Consider the following 21,218-nt stretch of genomic DNA (forward strand, 5'->3'; position numbering starts at 1 on the left):
ACCTATGCTGTCTGGCTGATGTTTTGGTCAGTTTTGAATGTTGGTGGTGCTTTCACACTCGTGGTAGCATGAGACGGACTCTACAACCCACACAAGTGGCTCAGGTAGTGCAGCTCATCCAGGATGGCACATCAATGCGAGCTGTGGCAAGAAGGTTTGCTGTGTCTGTCAGCGTAGTGTCCAGAGGCTGGAGGCGCTACCAGGGGACAGGCCAGTACACCAGGAGACGTGGAGGAGGCCGTAGGAGGGCAACAACCCAGCAGCAGGACCGCTACCTCCGCCTTTGTGCAAGAAGGAACAGGAGGAGCACTGCCAGAGCCCTGCAAAATGACCTCCAGCAGGCCACAAATGTGCATGTGTCTGCACAAACGGTTAGAAACCGACTCCATGAGGATGGTATGAGGGCCCGACGTCCACAGATGGGGGTTGTGCTCACAGCCCAACACCGTGCAGGACGCTTGGCATTTGCCAGAGAACACCAGGGGCCTCATGTACTAAGACTTGCGTGGACTTCCTACTAAAATGTTCCGTACGCTCAGATCTGAAAAGTTCCGTACGCACAAAAAAATCCGGATTTATCAAACCGTGCGTAGGCAGAATTCCACGTACTTTCTCTTAGTACATCACAATCAACTTGAAATCAAGCGCAAATGCACGAAAGCATCACACTTGCCACGACTCCTCCCTCAATTACGCAGAGTATAATGTTATATTATTATTATTATTATTATTAATAATAATATTATTATTATTATTATTATTAATAATAATAATAATAATAATATATACGCATAGCGTATAATTACCCACGTTTTAAGTTTTATTATTCTAAGATAAATGCTTTCATTTAAATGCTTTAAATGAGTTGCCTACCAAAAAGACACACGTCACGCACTCAGCTTGTTTTCTTATGCTCTTGGAAATCTAAAACTGCTTATAAGCCAGTCATCATCATGGGCCAAAAAAACATAATGGTCACGGAAAATGCGCGCTCAATGAATTCGGCCATTAGCAGTATTTTCCAGTAATGCCAACGCTGCATCTCCAACAACTCCAGCGCAAACCTGATCTAGGCTAAGTGGAAACACGTTAAACGATTATTTCTGTAAGACAATGAAACTGTCTGATTAATTTACTTTATTTTACCCAATAATGCTTACTTCAATGTGTGCATAAAGGATATCTTAATAGTTGTAATTTCAATGCATCGCCTCTAAGTGTCGCCAAATGACAAAAACACAATACATACGCACAAAAAAAAGGCGTACGCCCAAAACAAAACTTCCGTGGGGGAACGCACTTTCACACGTTCAAGTCAAATTTAGTACATCAGACCGTGAGCGTGAAATATGGCGTACGCAATGTTTTTGTGCGTACGCACCTTTAGTACATGAGGCCCCAGGATTGGCAAATTCGCCACTGGCGCCTTGTGCTCTTCACAGATGAAAGCAGGTTCACACTGAGCACACGACAGACGTGACAGAGTCTGGAGACGCCGTGGAGAACGGTCTGCTGCCTGCAACATCCTTCAGCATGACCGGTTTGGCAGTGGGTCAGTAATGGTGTGGGGTGGCATTTCTTTGGAGGGCCGCACAGCCCTCCATGTGCTCACCAGAGGTAGCCTGACTGCCATTAGGTACCGAGATGAGATCCTCAGACCCCCTGTGAGACCATATGCTGGTGCAGTTGGCCCTGGGTTCCTCCTAATGCAGGACAATGCTAGACCTCATGTGGCTGGAGTGTGTCAGCAGTTCCTGCAAGATGAAGGCATTGAAGCTATGGACTGGCCCGCCCGTTCCCCAGACCTGAATCCGATTGAGCACATCTGGGACATCATGTCTCGCTCCATCCACCAACGTCACGTTGCACCACAGACTGTCCAGGAGTTGGCAGATGCTTTATTCCAGGTCTGGGAGGAGATCCCTCAGGAGACCATCCGCCACCTCATCAGGAGCATGCCCAGGCGTTGTAGGGAGGTCAACGCACGTGTAGGCCACACACAATACTGAGCCTCATTTTGACTTGTTTTAAGGACATTACATTAAAGTTGGATCAGCCTGTAGTGTGTTTTTTCACTTTAATTTTGTGTGTGGCTCCAAATCCAGGCCTCCATTGGTTAATAAATTTGATTTCCATTGATGATTTTTGTGTGATTTTGTTGTCAGCACATTCAACTTTGTACAGAAAAAAGTATTCAATGAGAATATTTCATTCATTCAGATCTAGGATGTGTTATTTGAGTGTTCCCTTTATTTTTTTGAGCAGTGTATATATATATATATATAAATATACAAATATATAAATATACATACATACATATAGGTGCTGGTCAACGAATTAGAATAATTTGAAATAGTGCAATCATGAAATTCTTTGAATGCATTTTTTGTGCAGAAAGCAAATCAGGTGTTCACCGCACCTGTCCTACTCGTTAGACTAATCACAGAACTCGTTACCTGGAAAAAAATTTGCTCAGCTGAGCTTTCCAAAAGGCCCATTTAGGCCATTTAACTGTGACACTGTTGTTTTATTGAATTAGAATAATGGAGAAACCGTTTCATTGAATTAGAATAAATGCTCGAATTTTTGTTTTCTGTGAAGAGTGTTCACTGTGCAGTATAAAGTCAGGGTTGAGTAGAATTTCTAAGTTGTAAAATCAATCATGGGTAAGCAGCGCGACCTCTCAACCGGAATAGTGGCTCAAATTCAAGCCCTTCGCCAACAAGGCTTGACCCAAACTAAAATTGCTGAGCAGCTTGGCATCAGCCAGTCTTCCGTCTGCAAAGCTCTCAAGAAAAACTGCAGCAAGCGCACCAACTGTTCCGGCATCCGAAAAACTTCTGCTCGCGACAACAAGCAGCTGAGAAAGATCGCAGTCAGCAATCGGTTCAAGTCCACTTCCGAGCTCACCGACTTGTGGAACAAGCAGACCGGCGCTGACGTCTCCAGATCAACCACTTACCGTCGTCTGCGCGAACTCGGCTTCAAATCTCGCGTTCCAGCAGTAAAACCGATGCTGAACAAGAAACAAATGGAGAAACGGCTGAAGTGGGCCAAAGAACACGGCGAGTGGACTGCTGAAGACTGGCAGAAAGTGGTCTTCAGTGACGAATCACGCTTCTGCATCTCCTTCGGTGACCAAGGTCCTCGTGTCTGGCGTCGTGGTGGCGAAACCTACAACCACGAGTGCGTGAAAAGATCCGTCAAGTTTCCCCAGAGCGTTATGGTCTGGGGATGCATGTCCGCTCGAGGTGTAGGGAAACTCTGCTTCCTCAAGAAGACTGTCAATGCTGCCGTATATCAAGATGTTCTGGAAACGTTCCTGATTCCGACTGTTGAGGAACAGTTCGGCGAAGAAGACTTCATATTTCAACAGGATCTTGCACCGGCTCATGCAGCAAAGTCGACCAAAGATTGGTTCACTAAAAAACAGCTTGAAGTTTTGGCATGGCCGGCCAACTCGCCTGACCTCAATTTCATTGAAAACCTTTGGGCCATCGTCAAGCGGAAAATTCGCGTCAGAAAGCCTACTACGCTGGACCAACTGAAGCAGAACATCGCCACTGCCTGGGAAGCTGTGAGTGCGGAAACTTGCGACAAGCTGGTCAAATCGATGCCGCGGAGACTTCAGGCAGTCATACAAGCCAAGGGGGCAGCCACAAAATACTGAGAAAGTGATGATTGTAATTATAATAAAAATTATTCTAATTCAATGAAACGGTTTCTCCATTATTCTAATTCAATAAAACAACAGTGTCACAGTTAAATGGCCTAAATGGGCCTTTTGGAAAGCTCAGCTGAGCAAATTTTTTTTTCCAGGTAACGAGTTCTGTGATTAGTCTAATGAGTAGGACAGGTGCGGTGAACACCTGATTTGCTTCCTGCACAAAAAATGCATTCAAAGAATTTCATGATTGCACTATTTCAAATTATTCTAATTCGTTGACCAGCACCTGTATATACTTATTCACCACAACAAATTTAATAAAAAATACTGACTCCACTTTCCATTAACTGGCATTTCTTTACTTCCTCTGTAAGTGACAGCATGAAATGATGAGCTCTCATGACATTATGGTAGCATCTGGTTTAAAACAATGGGCTAAATTTAGTCTCATTAAAACAGTATAAATAAACAAAACATGTCTAAGCATGGATAACATTTCATAGGCTTGTTGTGCCTTATTTTAAAAGTCATTTTCACATTTATGAGGTGGTGGTGTGTAAGAGTAAACTACATGTGTTCCATTAAAAAACGAGAAAAATAACAAAACACGAAAAAGCTAATTGGAATCTATTTCAAGTTTTTGAATACCAACAAACAGCAGGAATATACATATGGGAAACATAATCAAAAAAGCTAAACAAATACTTATATTTTCTTTCTGTGCAAACATATTCACCTGGTTAATTTGTCAGGAGTCCAGTGCTTGACAGAGAGACTTGATTGGTGTATTAGTTAGGAGAGTCCAAAGCTGTAAAAATATAATTTCATTTTTTTTTCTTTTTTTTCAGCATTTAAAAAAAGTCCTTGGCTCTGTCAATCTACATGACCCACTTTCAACAAGAAGAAAGCATTCTCCATAAATACAACAATTACCTTTGGACTCTGAACAAACGCAACAGGAATGTTTCTTTAAAAGATAAGAATCAACACAGCAGCAATTTGATTTTACTGAGGTTTCTTCTGTTGTTGGTATGGGTGAAATGACGACTGAAGCTGAGTGAGAAACAGTGTGCGCAAGTGGTGGGCTATCATTCTGAAGGCTTCTTGGTATCAGTAAGGCTGATTAAAGCTTAGGCTCGGTCTCTGAGGGTGTACTGTCCTGCTTTGCCTGCTCTGTGTAGAAGAGAATATAGGCCTTCGCTTTGGTCACAGTCTCCTCACTGACCAGAGTCACAGTGCTGTCATTGAAGTGATACCAGCGGCCTTCGTGGAGGCCATATGCTGTGTAATGACCTGATCCCACACTGCAGGAGACAGATAAACAAAAACAGTAATGGTTAGGACCTGCTACAGTACCATCTAGTAGTAGAAAATACTGAGCATGGCCATTGGGAAAGCAGTACAGCTACATGATGCAATACCACCACCTATTGGTGAGATTATAGATAAACCTATAAAAAAAATACATATGGAAAGAAATATTCTCTAAACTACAATGGAACAAGAGAAGGTGCGCTCATATATGAATATATCTTTAAAAAATAACCACATTTTTACATTCAGATAAAAGTCTAAAATTATACAGACAAACAGGCTTTTGCTTACCCAGATCCATGATGCACCACTACTGCAGCAAGGTTATACAGGCCGCTCTCAGGCAGACTGTTTTCAGGCTGAAACCACAAACACACAGTTAAAATCAAAGCATTTAAATACATTTAGTGGAATTAAAACAGACAAACTGCATGTCCATCTCTCACCTCCAATAAAAAACGCTTCATATCAAGGCCTCGCAATGGGAACTCCACATAGGTATCAACCTTATTCCTTAAAAAGGCTGTCCAGTGAAACCTTTTGAGGTGTAAACACAGCACCTGAAACAAAAAAAAGTGTTTTTGCAACATATTAATAAAAAATATAAAAATTAAGCAAAAGCTATTAAATGCAGGTAGGCTGATCACAATTCATGTACGATAAATTTGACCAGAAATTCTTGAAATTTCAGATTTTATGCCATTGATATACTAATAGTATAATAGCATACTGATGCAAATAGATTGTTTTTTTATTATAATGTTGATTAATAAGCTGATATTGTAATTATTGTGACAGGTCTATATAGTAGAATACATGTTCCTACCTTGGGCAGCTTCTGAACCCAGAATTTCTTGGTGGACTTTTGTCTCTTTTTACACTTATGGCACATGTAGAGCTCCGTTTCATCAAGCTCCTCCAGGTCAGTGAAACTTAAAAGGCAGTCTGAAGAAAACAATTAACACAAACTGCATTTTAGTCTCTTCCCGTGCAAGAATTCCAAAAATGTATTAACCTTTATACCCCAAAAAGAAACACAAGAGAGACCAGCACATAACAGAATGGAGATAGGACAGTGCAACTGTAAAGGCTCCATAATAGTATTGTTAAAAATAAAACTAATTACAACAGGAAAGAAACTTCTGATTGCATAGTGACTGCTTTGTGAGAAAGCAAAATGTTTAGCTTAGGCTAGCTATGAACTCTAAAAACTGACACAATTGCTAAAATAAGTTAGATTGGAGCAGGATCTTTACATTCTGTTTACTAGCAAAAAGAACATGAAAACACACACTAAACACTGTTCAGAAGTCTCAGTGGGGCATTCAAACAAGAATAAAAAAATAAAAAATCACCTCAGAGCAGTCAGCAGAGGAAGTCTACAAGGTTAATTATCTAAAACAGACAATATAAAGAAGAACTTACGGTACAAGTTGCAGGTTGGCCCCGGCTCTTGGTCCTTAGTCCGTTTTACTCGAAACTGGCTGGGAATGTCCAATGACAGATCTGGAAAAAAGACCCTTTACTTAACAAAAGTGCTTTTAAAAATGATATCCATACAGAATGAAAAAGACTCGAGGACAGACAACTCACCTAAAAATGGGTCAAACTTCCTTGACTCTGTGCCACATATCAAACAGTTGACTTCATTCTGCAGCACACCACTGAACACTGAGGTGACCACTGTGGGGGTCCCATTGCTGAAAGGGTGGAAAAGAAACACAATCAGTTTAAACACTATTTCTATATGTAGGTGTACATACATACACACACATATACACACTACATGAACAAAGTATTGGGACTCCTGTTTATTCATTGTTTTTCATATACCACAACTAGAGCATTACTGAGGACAGGTTGTTGAATAATCCCCACCACACCTCTTCCTAAATATATTGGATGGCGCACAATCATTGTTTCACAGCATGCACTGCTCTACAGCTCAATGCAAAGGGAAGTTATATTCCTTCAGCCCACGACTGGCTTTAGGCACTGTGCCAAAAGGTTCAGAATCTGCATTGTTTAAGGCATGCCTACTTAACTGCTACAACCTCTCTTTCAGAACAGGATTACTCTGCCATATCGCTCCACACAACTCGATGAACACGCCACAACACAGTGCTGTCGTTTTAATGCAGCCAACAAATCCACTTAGGCTGCCTGACGGACTCTGGTGGGCTTGACTCATTCAGAATGTCTAATACAGTAAAGGTAATGTAATCACAACAGGATGGCTCTGTTTCCAGCAGCAGGTTTTGTTGGAACAGCAGTTCATGTACAAGATAAGGACTTCCCTGTGTGCAGTGCAGCATTAGCTTTACAGTTATTAATGACGGAACAAACTCATTAAACTACACTGAGACAGTATATGATGGGAATCCTGCTGAGTGTGAATTTAATCTGTACCTCTCCACTAACCCTGCTGGGCACTGCCTTGTAGTACCTATAACTGTAGCTGTTTTAAATGCTCATTACCCATCATATGCATAATAAAAAAAACACTCATTCAGTTCACTCACACTGTATAGTGGGCCTACAATATAAAGCTTAGGAAAAAAATATATACATTTCTTTGATTAAACCAAATTGAAATACAATCAAGAGGAAGATGGACGATCACAAGCCATCAAACCAAACTGAACTGCTTAAATTTTTGCACCAGGAATGGCATAAAGTTATCCAAAAGCAGTGTGTAAGACTGGTGGAGGAGAACATGCCAAGATCATGCCATAATCAATGACATTGCACATTGCACTTTGCTCTGTTAATTATTTAATGACCATTAGCAACATCTACTGCACTGCTCCGTTTACAGATATATCTTTACCTTGTATAGTAAGTTTTTTTTTATAGCCTTATATATTTTCTATTCTTCTGTGTTTAAATTTATGTTTGACAATGTTTTTATATGGAATTTGGGAGAAATGTTGTCCGTAGTTTATAAAATAAGACAACAATGTTAATTTTACTCAAACATATACCTATAAATAGCAAAATCAGAGAAACTGATTCAGAAACTGAAGTGGTCTCAATTTTTTCCAGAGCTGTTTATACACAAAAAAAAAAAAAAAAACACTATAGCGGCTACTGTTATCTGCATGTGTCTTCAGGACTTACATACAGCATTTGCCTTCTGAGGTAGGGTTTGGCCTGTCAGAAAGCAAACTGGGACCAGGTAGTCCATTCTTACTGCCCTGCATCTCTCTGTGGAGGTGGTCCAGCAGGTAACGCAAAAACTCATGAGCGTCCTGTTGCTGGTATCCCCTGAAAAAAGTAGACAGTAAATTACTAGTAAATTAAAGGTTAATTCAATATTGTAATTCAAATATACATTCATTAACAAAAAGAGACTACTATTACTTTGAGAAATTCTATTAATGACTAAAAAATTATGCATTTTTTACTTTTATTTTTTATTATGCATGTGCGAGTTACACAAAGAGCTTTTGAGCTTTTTGGGAAGTTGAAACCAAATTCCAATGCTGAAGCTAAATAAGCAAAATCACACATTACCTTACTTTGACTTTGAAATGCTAAAACTACTAGAAGGTAAAATGTTGTTTCTCAACTCTCAGAAAGCAGTACCATTAAAGCAGGTAAAGCCTAAACAGGGTTTGAGAAATACTATTGCACTATAGCGTAACTCCTAGAATCACAAAGACAGACAAAGGAGCTTAAAGTAGTGCAGATCTTTTACTGTAACACTAGTCACGTTACCTGAAACTTGGCATTATTTTCCAGATGACATAGAACAGAGCATCTGGGCTAAAGGCAGTCTGGTTCCCTTGCCAAAGGGAACAGAGGGTTTTCCTGAGCTCTTCTACCAGGGACCTGTCAATACACAAAGAAAAAAGAAAATAATAATAAATAAAAAAACAGAAAAGTTTGCTTAAACATATTTCCACACATATAAATAACATATTGTCATTAATTATTTATACCCAAAAGGCATATTCTCAAGTAAATGGGACTTGTTCAAGCAGCTTGTTTCTTAATTTAAGCTGTTGATGATTTGCGGTTATTGAAGAACAGTACAGACTGTTTAGCTGTTGGATTTCTTCATACTGGTGCAATTTCTCACTGTTGCTACATTCTAAGCACTTGAGATGCCCTGGGGCTGACAGTCCCCCTGGATTATATTAGCCCTCCAGCCAGCAAAAGGCTAAAGGCATGCTGAGAGGTTATGACTGCAGTGACTACTACACTGTTGACTCATTCCAGTAACTACTGCAACAAAAGCAGGCAAAATCCACTACCAAGCTAAGAATGAATTATTTGCTCTGACTGTGAAGGCAAAAAGAAATACCAGGAAACATACACTATACTACACCTGGGATGTCACAAGAAACAAAAGTTTGGTTTTAAATCAATTCCATTGTGAATTTGTGAAAGTATGAAGAAAATATGTTTTCCACATTGCCAAAAGATACAGAGAGTACTGCAGCAATTATAAGCTAAATTCACATAACTCTTTAATTATTTCAAATTTCCCGACTTAGATCAGATCTTGTTGGTTCACATTCAGAAATTTAAGTGACCTATATCTGCAATGTGAGTGTGTCTGTCCCTGAAACTGCACTCTTGTGCATAACAATAAATGTATGCATATTTTATTTAACATAGATTTGTTTTATGATATTGAAATTTGCAATGAGAACCACAGTAATATAAACAATTCACAAAAAGTAATACATTTGTTTGTTATATTCATCTTTTGTTGTAACAATACTTCTTGGCAATAATTCTTATACTGTTGTTAAACCTGTTAAATTCCATATTAATGGAAAATGGTGCCACATTTGTAAGGAACTCGTATTTGTGGGATGAGCAGCAGAGCTGAATATGTGGATTGCGCCCATGAAAATTTAGCTAAATCCTCTCTGCCAATGCCAAACAGCTTATTCTGCTATAAACTCCTTCGGTGTTTCTTTGATCTTCTTGGGGTTTTGTCTTTTTGGGATGCCCACTTCGCAGCCTGTCTTTGTTTAAGATTTTATGATAAGAAGAATTGCTACCACAAAGAAATTATCTACCAAACACAAATGTCCTTACTTGTTATACTATGTTTTAGTAGTGTTGGTGGTATTGCTACTAATCTGGTATCATGACATTTTTACAATACACTAATATTACCGTATTTTTCGGACTATAAGGCGCACCGTATTATAAGGCGCACGATGAGTGAACGGTCTATTTTTAGTGTTAGTCCATACACAAGGTGCACTGGATTATAAGGCGCACTAAATGAAACTTTATTTATATCAGTAACAATAACTCTGAGCAATAAATCCTTCACAATATCTGTGAAAAATAACAACATCTCTGAGCAATAAATCAACAAGCACAGCAAGTACGTATTACTCCGCGACGCTCCTGACAACGGTAGCCGCAACGCTCCGACAGACCATAATATTATGTTGAAGCACAGCAAGTACCGCATTACTCCGCGAGGCTTCTGACTATAATAGCGTGTTGTGCCGAATTCGGTGAATAAAACGGTTTTAAAACAGAGATAAAGATTGGATAAGTTTCATTTCTGGATGAAGTGATTTCCAGCGCTGTTTGGATATAACTGTGGATTACAGGAGACTGGATTGATGGATTCTCTTTAGTCTGGACGCGTTTTGAAGGTAGGACCTGTGGCTGAGCGCGGGTGTGTGTTCGGGGGGTGGCGGCAGTGACCGGAGGTTACCCCAGGACAAAAGGAGAGCCTTTTATTACTGGAAACATGCGCTCTGACGCAGCTCTAATTCATGAAACATACATCCTACAGTAAAAGCACAGTTCTGGAATCCGGCGAGCCAGACGGTTCGAATGGTGTATGACATGACCGCATTCGATGAAATATGGACGAACGATAAACGCAAATATGAGAGTTATGAATTATTAAAATCATAACCAAGGCATATTTCGCCCTAAATGTTTATTTTCTGAAAGGATATTCCGCTAAATAGGCTAAATAGCTCAAAAGCAGAGATTCTAAGCTTTAAAATAGTATATTGGATGTCTATATTGAACCTGTAACTGTTCATAACTATTCAGAAACACAGCCAGTTATGAAATATTAAATATTTCTGGCCCGCCGGTGGGCCAGCGCGTGTTAAGAGGTTAACTTTACTTAGAAGTGGGCGCTAAAAAGAAACAGTTTGTGCTATTACCCCAGAACGGGTGGAAAGGAAAGTTTACCGGCACCTTGTTCTGGCCACGGAGCTACAGTGGAAACTAGCTACCCTGAGCCACAGCCGAGAGGCAGTACGGCAGTCAAAGGTAACCGCGCGCTAGCCCAAGAGGGGGATCTTTTTCTGGCGTGGGTGAGGAATTCTGCACAACAGAGCGCCGTGTACCACATAAAATCGAGGTCAGTAAACACAAGCAAAATCCATACACAAGGCGCACTGCATTATAAGGCGCAATGACGATTTTTGGGAAAAAATAAGTATTTTAAGTGCGCCTTATAGCCCGAAAAATACGGTAACTTAGATCTGGTTCACAAATAGATAAGGAAATAAAAAGCCTCTATTTCCCATTCCCCATTCACGAGAGAGGACCTTACACACTGGTGTCCCCCTGGCTTCTGGTGTGGTACATTCTTCTTCCGGCAGTTTTCCCGCTTCGCAGTGCCACTGCTGGCAGATCTTTAAAGTAGCAACTGAATTCTGGAATGTTCCTGGAAGGAAAAATAAGAGAACACTCAGTTCTCATCCGATAAAGTACAATTTTCATTCAAAGGACTTTTAACAACAATGTGCTAATGCTTTTACCATAGGTTATGAAAATTGTCTGTAGTATTTAATAAATATTAACAAAACTTTAGTGGACACACGGTTCGACAATACCAAATACCAATACCTGCTACAAAAAAAAGGGAAACACCTTTATGTTTCTCCCACTGCAAACATAACGCAGACATTTCATTTAATTTATTATTTTCTAACATAAGCTATCAAAGATTCAGAGCCAACCTTTAGATTTGCAGTTCAGACAACAGCTAGGGTTAGGGTTAAAGCTTTGGCAAACTTTACTTTTCCATGGATTAGAGACTGAAAAAGGGAGCCAATAGAGGTATTTAGTGCAGATTTAGTGTTCTTCCACGTGCATATTTCCAGAGCCAGAACAGCACGGGCTGTATGAATATACTGCTGTCCAGGCAATGGTACAATATGCCAGAAATAGCCTTCAAATTTGAACTGTTACTATACACTATGCTTCAATTACAGCGAACGACAGGCCTTTATGTACAGAACAGGCAGTACTTTTTTTTACCAAATTTAATTGATGGAACATTTATTCCAAAACACCTTTTTACTCAGCTGAAGCCCAGCTTCTATCTTTATCTTTATGACTGATGTGAACCCTAGCTTATACTGCTGGTGTTGTTTAACAGTCAGGTCAGCTAGTGGGAGTCTGGCTGTGGTCAGCAGGCAGTCAGCCCAATGCTCCTGGCTGCAGCCCAGCATCCATTACTGGCAGCTGACTAGCTCGAGGCCGCATTCTCCATCTGCACAACTCAGTGGCTCCACAAGGGATAATTTCAGACCCAGAGAGCAAGGCCACCCACTCCCTTCTCGCCTCACCACACATGCCATGGTGCCCACGGCTCAGGACCAAGAGAAGATCTTACCTGAGGGACTGGAGGATGGCGTTCATAAAACATGTGTTGCCCAAATTGCGCAGGCCAGTGGCACCCTGTGCTTGAGAGCCATGCTGAGGGACAAAAAAAACAGATACAATACAATTAAAATCACTGTTTATAAGAATAAATGATTAATTAATAGATGTATACAATCATATACTGAAAATAGTCTTTTAAGTCTTAAATACTTTGTAAACCATATGATCTGCGTGACTGTGGTATGCTGAAGCATTCTGAGCAGGGTTTTATGTTTCCATTTACACAGCTTAAAAATGTGGTTACATAATGAGGAAGATGCAACATTTCTGCCAGATTGTCCAACAGCACAGCCAAGAAAAGAAAATGTCCCTCACAGACTCACTGTCTGACTCTGACTCTCCATTGTGAAAATATTTATGCATAAGAACTCCATAGGACACTGTGCAATGCAGGTGTAACTATTCTGAGGGCCCACAATATCAAACATTGATTTAGATGTTGATAAAATATATCCCAACAAACAATGTGGACTAATACACACACATGCTGTACCACACACATCACAGAACAGGAACTAGTATCATGTACATGATATTTGCCATGTCCCATTAAAGATATAGAACGTGCATCTGATTTATTTCAGTTGCTTGCCTGTTTGCATAGACAGCTGTCCCATGCAACTGGCACCCACTATCAGGCCTCACTCAATCTCTGATAATTCACCATGAGTAACCTGGCCAGTGTTTAGTAAGAAAATTCCACATTACCTATACAAGTACACGCCTTCCCAAGCCGTCCTATGAGGTAATGCTTTATAATGAATTTACATACTGGAATCCCATTACTTTTGGCATGTCAGTGTATCGCCCAATATAATAAAGTCTAATTACATAGATTTTCTATATTAAAAATACTTCAATATGATGAAAAACTAACAGCCCTTGCTCAAAACAAGTAATACCAGAATGTGTGGGCAGCAACCAATGTTAACCTGAGGATCCCAAGTTTATCAATTCTATTAATAAAGGTCCAACAAAAAAATCATGATTACTCTGATCAAACATACTCATCAAACTTGCCAGTTAACAGACAATATAAAACAGGTATTGCTGATCAGGGACAATAAAAATGTGGGCTAGATGAGGGCAACTTTTATCAATCACAAAGAGAATGATATATGGATGGATTCATCCAAGAACAAATTTGCTATATTTTTGGGGGATAAATATTAACAGCTATGCATGAAACTATTTTTAACCTTGTTTATCCTAAAATTCTTAGCAGGACAGAATAAAGAAATAACAGGCAACACTGCCAAAAGGCTACATCATTGCTCTACCTAAAGTAAAATTGCATGGTCTGATTTCCAACCCTTATAATAATAAAGCACTGGAGACTATTTACTACCTACATCTTTGAAAAGTGTCATTCACAATCCATCCAGAAAACAATAATCCATAGTTCACCCATTTCTCTATTGTGACATTCAGTCACATAAACTGTAGGTAAAGACATACTTGCAAGCTTTAAGTATAAACTTACACCATCCTCCGGAACCTTGTCAGGAGAGGAGCTACCTGAGAGTTTTCTTTTTCTTGGTCTGTCGGCATTCAACACAGAGCTAAAACAGAAAAGTGTGATAGAGATGTTCAGACACAAATTCCATGAACTTTGAATATTTTTCAGCACCTTAGCTCATTACACATGGCAACATCCATATAGCTTGGTGCTAAAACATCACAATGTATTGTGTGGAAATAATGTTGAACAGACTAGCTCTGATAAAGCCAATAGCACTGAAAAAAACAACACTTAATGGAAAAAAAAAAAAATCAACACACACCAGTACCCCGAAGATGTTTATGGATCAAGGCAACAGCTCTTCTGTGAGCTTTGTAAAAATACTACAGACAAGCATATTTTGTATTTAAAATAACGAAAAATATAAATATGAACACAAAGAAATCTGAAAAAAAAGAAAGAAAACAGAAGCAAAAAAATATATAATGGATTTTAAATGCTTTAACCTAAAATATCAAGCCATGTCTGGCTATGAAAAGCATGTTTTAAAAATGCAACTCTTCCATTGTCTGAATTTGTTATCTTCTATTAAAAGCAAACTTATTTGCCATCACAAAAAGGTGAATTTAAAAAACTGAAAAAAATCTAAGTAACCATATTTAACAAAACCATTAACAGGCTGATTGTAGATATTAAATAATGTATGACAGAGTGGACGTTTTGTAAATGCTTCAAACATTTTCTTTAGTATAAAATGATGAACATTTCGTTCCAGAGTATTTTATGAAATAGAAACATGTTCTCCTCAGTGAGAACAGCTAAGGAACAATGAGAGCTTCTCAAAGAGAACTGACAGTACTCACTTTTCTAAACTCTGAAGATGCTCCCTCACCCGCTGCACTTGACCCAGTTTGGTGTCATTCACCACAAAGTCATCACATCTGTAACTGAACAGCATCCAACAGACAGATCATGATGAGAACAATTACACATGAATTTAAAAATGTTATATGTAAAATTATTATGTCTGGAACTGGACTTAAAATGTTACAAACCAAAATGTGCTGTAACTGCTGCAATCCATACACACAGAATGCTGCTGTATCCTCTCCTTCTCTGGCTTCTTTTGACCACTTACTGGACTCTGAATGTCTTCAAAATGCTTCTTTGCATGGCCATTGACATACCTCACAAAATAGATACAAGTTCATTTGTTTAGCCTATATGGCAGATTACCTGAATTTAGGTTAATATATGTGTACAGTTACTTTGTGTCCCACACACAATAGTGCATTCATATTATCAGTGAGCGAGCACAAGTAAACACTTACCTTCCACAGTGCACATTCAGGCAGGTAAGGCAAACCCAGGGACTTTTGTTTGACCGGCAAACTAGACAATTTAAAAAAAGAAAATGTGAATCAGAAGACATATTCCTCCAATGAACATCACTTTCTCTGGATTTAAGTTGTTACATCAGTCAAAATATTTAATATTATTTTATTTCTGTTTATATACAACAAAGTAATTAAGTCTACATGAAGCTTAGAATTAGATGAGAGAAAACAGCTTATAATATTAAAAAAATTATAAGGAATTAATAAAAAATTATTTATCTCGATTTGAGCACGGTCCATGCTTTAGGGACATTAGAATTTCTTGTGTCAACATGAAAACACTTAAGACTAAAAAATAGAGGTGTGCCAAAAAATCGATTCACATAAGAATCTTGATTCTCATTTACTACGATTCAGAATCGATTTAAAATGTCCCAAAATCGATTCTGAGGGGCGGGTTTTGGACTGATTTTGGGCTGGGTATTTTTGTTGGACCTGGCAACCCGCTTGTCCCTTCAAACCGAGGTCTTCCAGACCCACACAGAGCGTAGTAGGTGTTTGAGAATCACCGGTAAGATGGCAGAACAAGCACTATATTACCTTAGATCAGTGGTTCTCAAACTTTTTCTATCATTCCCCACCTCAGAAGAAGGGGAAATTCTGCGCCCCACCTGTCCCATATCGCTCCAACAAAATGGTAATAAAATACTAATGCAAGTTTTAAATTTTACAATTAATTTATTAAGTAACATCAATTTGTCTCTTAAGCAGAAGGTTAACATTATAACACTCTAAAATATTAACATCAATGTTCAAAATAAAAAAAAAATACAGAAAATTGGCCTACTAAGTTTTGGTTAATTTATCCAATTTCAATATGTGCAGAGCAAAGGCAGAACAAAATGACAAAAAACAACAAATGAATATGACCAATGACTAAATTATGGTTTAGTTTCTTCATTTTCAATCTGTGCAAAAAAAGAGCAAAGGCAGAACAAAGTGACAAAAAATGACGAATGACTATGCCTTATCACAGCATCAGTGACTGCAGTGAGCCTGTTTTGCACTACACATCTTTTCAAAACGGGGTTGCATGCTTGATACTGCCACTCTCAAGTCATGTGCAACATTAAGCTGAGACCTGTACTTTGTTTTCAGTGAAGTAACAGCTGAAAAGCCAATCTCACAGAGATAGGATGTGGCAAAGGGAAGAAGAATGTCCACAGCTCTCTGCCCAACGAGTGGATACTCCCTTTCCACTTCAAGCCAGAAGTGACTGAGAGGCTCAGATGTAAATCTTAGTCTCAGGGTGGAGTCAGAGGTCAGCTCAATCAGTTGTTCCTCTGTGGCAGAGCTAAACTCAGCTGGTGCTGCAGAAAGAAATAAAATACTTAAGTTGTCATTGCAAGTCCTCTAGAATTAGTAGGTGCAGCATATAATATGTAGCCTACAATATATAAAATTATCAAAACACCTACCTGCTGCATTAAACGGGTCCACAATCCAGTCATACTGAGCAGCACTATTTGGAAAGTATTTTTGAAACAATCCTCTCAATGCACTGATGTGCTGTTGTATGCATGGAATCACTGTGGTGGCTCCAGAATCAACGGTTTCAGCAACTTCAGTCAGATTCTCAAAGACATCAGTATTTCCTTGGTCGAGGCGCCTGCCCCACACTTCGAGCTTTCGGATGAATGCAGTTATCTTGTCTGCAAGGTGAGGTAGGTGCTTGTCTCTGCCTTGAAGCTGAAGATTTAATTCATTCAGCTTTGCAAATACATCGCTGAGATAAGCCAGTTTCATTAGAAATGGTTGATCACCAAATTTGCCCGCTGCTTCATACATGCGCTCTTCTTCCAAAAACACCCGAATCTCCGTTCTGAGCTCAAAGACGCGCGACAACACTTTTCCTCGGGAGAGCCACCTTGCTTCGCTGTGAAATAGCACAGCTGTATGATCAGCGCCCATCTCCTCACATAGAGCGGAGAACAGTCGCGCTTTCAGAGGTCGCGTTTTGATGAAATTGATCACATCCACAACTGCTGTCAAAACCTCGTTTAGTTCGGGGCTGAGCTGCCTGGAAGCCAGCGCTTCCCTATGGATGATGCAGTGCGTCCACTGCGCGTCTGGTGCAGCCCTTTTGACTAATGCCTGGAGTCCTTTCCTTTTCCCTGCCATAGTTTGTGCACCATCAGAGCAAAAGCCCACACAGTTTTCCCATTTCAGCTCATGTTCTGTGAAGTAGCTGTCCATAATCTTGAAAAGCTCCTCAGCCGTGGCTCTTGTTTGCACGGATTTGCAAAAGAGCAAATCCTCGCTCATTGTCAGTGACTCCGAATTTACAAAGCGGACATACGAAATGAACAAACAGTTTTTACTGCTGTCTGTGGCTTCGTCCACTTGTATTGCAAAACGATTTTCTTTCAGTTTGTCAATGAGTTGTGCTTCAAGATCATTGGAAATGTCGCAAATACGCCTCGCAATTGTGTCGTTTGACAGGGGGATTGTTTTCAACTTTGCAGCGCTTATCTCATCCAGCATAACTGACACCATGTCAACAGCAGCGGGGAGAATAAGTTGCTCAGCTATTGTGTGTGGTTTTTTGCACTGGGCGACTCTATATGCAACTCTGTAAGATGCCATTTGTGCTTTACTATTCACTGACGCAGCTTTCACCATTCGCTTTTCCTGCTGACGGTATTCTGCGAGTTTTCGTTGAAAAAAATTGATGGGCTTATCAGCGTGAGCTGGGTGTGAGGTCTCCAAGTGTCTGCGCAATTTGTTAGGTCTCATACTGTCTGCTGCCAATTGTCTAAGACACAGAACACACATGGGTCGCTCCTCATCTCCCACCTCAGCTACAGTGAATCCAAAAGCAAGATATGCCTCATCATACCTTCTTTTTGGTTGGCATTTCGATTGATTTGGCCCGTCTGTCTTCTGTTTCTCTGTTGGCGCGGACTCGCCAACTTTTGTGGTCCTTGTAACAAATTTGTCCATTTTGTACACACCTCTACTGCTCTGTTGTACTGTTTACGTTGTTCCGCCGACATTTTAAACATCCGGGGCTTATGCCCGCCGCGCCCTCGCCCCTTTTATTGGCAAAACAAAAAGGCATTTAAAGGACAAGTTTAAAAAGGTTTATTTCTCCCGATTCCCTGCGCCCCACCTGCAATACCCACGCGACCCACTAGTGGGGCGCGCCCCACACTTTGAGAAACGCTGCCTTAGATTAACGTGTAGTTTTAATGTTTTATGGCAGAATGCTTCATAACAAGCATAAAAAAGATCGCTAGTAGTTAGTTTCAGTAACTGTTAGCTAGCTAACAAGCTAACTTTCCAGTTCCACCTTAAATAACGCTACAGGTGGCTGCGGGCTGCAGCATTTAAGGCGGAACGGAAAAATAACAATAAGCTAATCAGAGCTCATTTCAGCTCCTCATCACAGAGGAATTAAGGAATGGACAATATGAATTAATTTCTCCACCTCCTGCCCCCTTTCTGAAGAAATACAACGACCTTAAATTAACTAGTTAATCAGCAGCTGCTCCTGAACTTTAGCGCTCCACTGCTATCATCACATCAGCCCAGCAGCGTCACCTACACACCACCGCTAGTAGCCTGGTAATAAAGCAGTGTTATTTATTATTTATTTATTGTTCATTAACGTCATTGTGATATCCCAGTGATTCCTCTGTCACTGAGGACCCACATTCCTGCACATTTTATTGTTTTTGTAACACATTACTTGCTCCAGGACCAGTGTATATTATGGAGGGTTTTTTTTTTCAATAAGATTCATAAGCCAGAAGCAGAAATTTTTATAATTCAAATCGTTTTGAATCAAAAATCGATTTTGAATCGAATCGTGGCCCCCAAAATCGGAATCGAATCGAATCGTGAGATAGTAATCGATTCCCACCCCTACTAAAAAAGTACCAATAACACAATCATAATTTATTTTTCATGATTTCTGTAATGTGTTCAACACCTAGATTCTGGGGCATTAGAGGAAACTCCTGGCCTTTCTTTCCTGAGGCGGTCCTGGTGAGAGCCAGTTTCAAAGTTCTTGCAATTTTCCAGATTGACTGACTATCTATATTTATTAATTTTTTTTTTCTTTACAAAGTTGTGTAGTTATTGTCATAATATGGATTAGAATGTTACTCTAACAGGACTATTTACTGTATACCAACTCTACCTCTTTACAACACAACTGATGCTCTCACACATATTTAAAATTAAAGTAATTAACTATTGACAAGTTCAGCACAGCTACTAAACTGAAAGCCTTCCTAGGGGAATATCTCATTTAGCTGTCTGATCAAATGCCAAGATGGGCCTACCTTTAAAGTACCTAAAAAGTATATTAACATGTTGAGTATGTGTTAAGCCATGTACTTTTGTTGGCCGTTTATATGCATCCATTAAATATTAAGCACTTCAGTTGTGTGGTCGTTTGTGTTACAATTTCTTTACATTAAATTAATAAATAAAATACCATTAATAGGTGTTGTAATTCGTTTTATTAACGTTAGTTTCTTTGTGGTGTGAAATTATCTGACTGAGTAACAGTACCGTCCACTGGGGACTCAACAGCATTAACAGAAAATCAGAACTAGCTAGCTAGCTAAACAGCTAACATAGTTAGCGTTAATTAGGTTAACTAACAGGGAAAATATCAGTTTGGCGGCAATTTAACTTAACTTACTCTGCTGTAGGATGAAAAACGACCATTATGGCGTTAGCTAACTAATTAACTAGCCATGTAATAGATTACAAACTAACCGCACAATTTGACTATATAAACTTAACGCATTTAGTTAGCTAGAGTTAATTAGTTAGAATATATAAGCTAAATAGATAGATAACTTAGTTAGTTAGCTAGCTAAATGGTGTAGTATAGGCAGTAGCTAGTCAGCTAGCTGGCTAACAGCGCGCTGAAACACTCTCAACAACATTTACAGTCGTTGTTCACGGGAACGTTAGCGTTAACTAGACTTTAACTGGATATTTTACGCTAGTTGCCACACATTAGAATTCACACTCTGTCGTTAGCTAAGTAACACAACTCACCGCTGCAGCACCATGAAGAGGGGGATCCGCTGGGGAGCCGCGCCGGATCCACCGCCACACACACGCTGGAGCCGAGGTGAGGACACTCCATCAGAGACAGCGCCGTTAGCCTAGCTAACCCAGTTAGCTTCTTCACCGCACTCAAACACACCAGCACAGGTTAACCTAATTAAGAAAGCTTAGCTATAATACAGAGACCTCCCGACTGATAACTTTAGTTAACTAGTTAAATGTTTTAGCTTCCAAATGTAGACAGTTAAAAGTCGAGAGTAACGCAGCTAAGCTAGGTTAGCTAGTTGTGCTAACACTACAGGTCAGGTATCGCGTAAGTTAGCTCGTTACTGGCGGGTCTGTTGATCAGCTGCAGCATTATCAGAAACACAGCCCCGAACGCCACCGTTTAACCGGAATCGCTGCGGCTCATTAATATGGTAAAATCACACAGACTCGGGCCACAGGGTACTCGGCCTGACCGCTGGGTGCTGCTCTCTGTAGCAGAGCGGCTCTGGAGGTAGGGTTGCCAGGTCCAACTGAAATATCCAGCCCAAAGTCACTCTAAAACCCGTCCTTCAGAAGCTTAAACCAATAACAATACATATGTCGGTCACACGTTTGAAGCAAATGGCAAAACAACTGTGCGTGTACGACTTAGTATTTTGTTTATATGTTATTTATTATCAGTATT

The 21,218-nt window shown here is 39.8% G+C and overlaps 2 protein-coding genes across 2 annotated transcripts; both read right to left on the minus strand.

Annotated features, from left to right (window-relative positions):
- Nucleotides 1–4,004: 4,004 nt before the first annotated feature.
- usp3 (ubiquitin specific peptidase 3) lies at nucleotides 4,005–21,059 on the minus strand. The gene is made up of 15 exons (XM_007228256.4): nucleotides 20,534–21,059; nucleotides 15,449–15,509; nucleotides 15,173–15,304; nucleotides 14,981–15,064; nucleotides 14,139–14,217; nucleotides 12,606–12,688; nucleotides 11,538–11,651; nucleotides 8,702–8,815; nucleotides 8,102–8,248; nucleotides 6,575–6,681; nucleotides 6,407–6,487; nucleotides 5,808–5,926; nucleotides 5,428–5,541; nucleotides 5,273–5,340; nucleotides 4,005–4,971 (listed from the first exon to the last, which is right to left on the minus strand). Exons 1-15 carry the CDS (start codon nucleotides 20,622–20,624, stop codon nucleotides 4,791–4,793), a joined length of 1,575 nt encoding a protein of 524 aa, XP_007228318.1. The 5' UTR covers nucleotides 20,625–21,059; the 3' UTR covers nucleotides 4,005–4,790.
- Nucleotides 16,173–18,785, minus strand: LOC125799026 (zinc finger BED domain-containing protein 5-like). Its single transcript, XM_049474633.1, has 2 exons — nucleotides 16,933–18,785; nucleotides 16,173–16,824 (listed from the first exon to the last, which is right to left on the minus strand). Exons 1-2 carry the CDS (start codon nucleotides 18,455–18,457, stop codon nucleotides 16,493–16,495), a joined length of 1,857 nt encoding a protein of 618 aa, XP_049330590.1. The 5' UTR covers nucleotides 18,458–18,785; the 3' UTR covers nucleotides 16,173–16,492.
- Nucleotides 21,060–21,218: the final 159 nt, after the last annotated feature.

This window comes from Astyanax mexicanus, chromosome 2 (assembly GCF_023375975.1).
Source record: "Astyanax mexicanus isolate ESR-SI-001 chromosome 2, AstMex3_surface, whole genome shotgun sequence".
NCBI lineage: Eukaryota > Metazoa > Chordata > Actinopteri > Characiformes > Acestrorhamphidae > Astyanax > Astyanax mexicanus.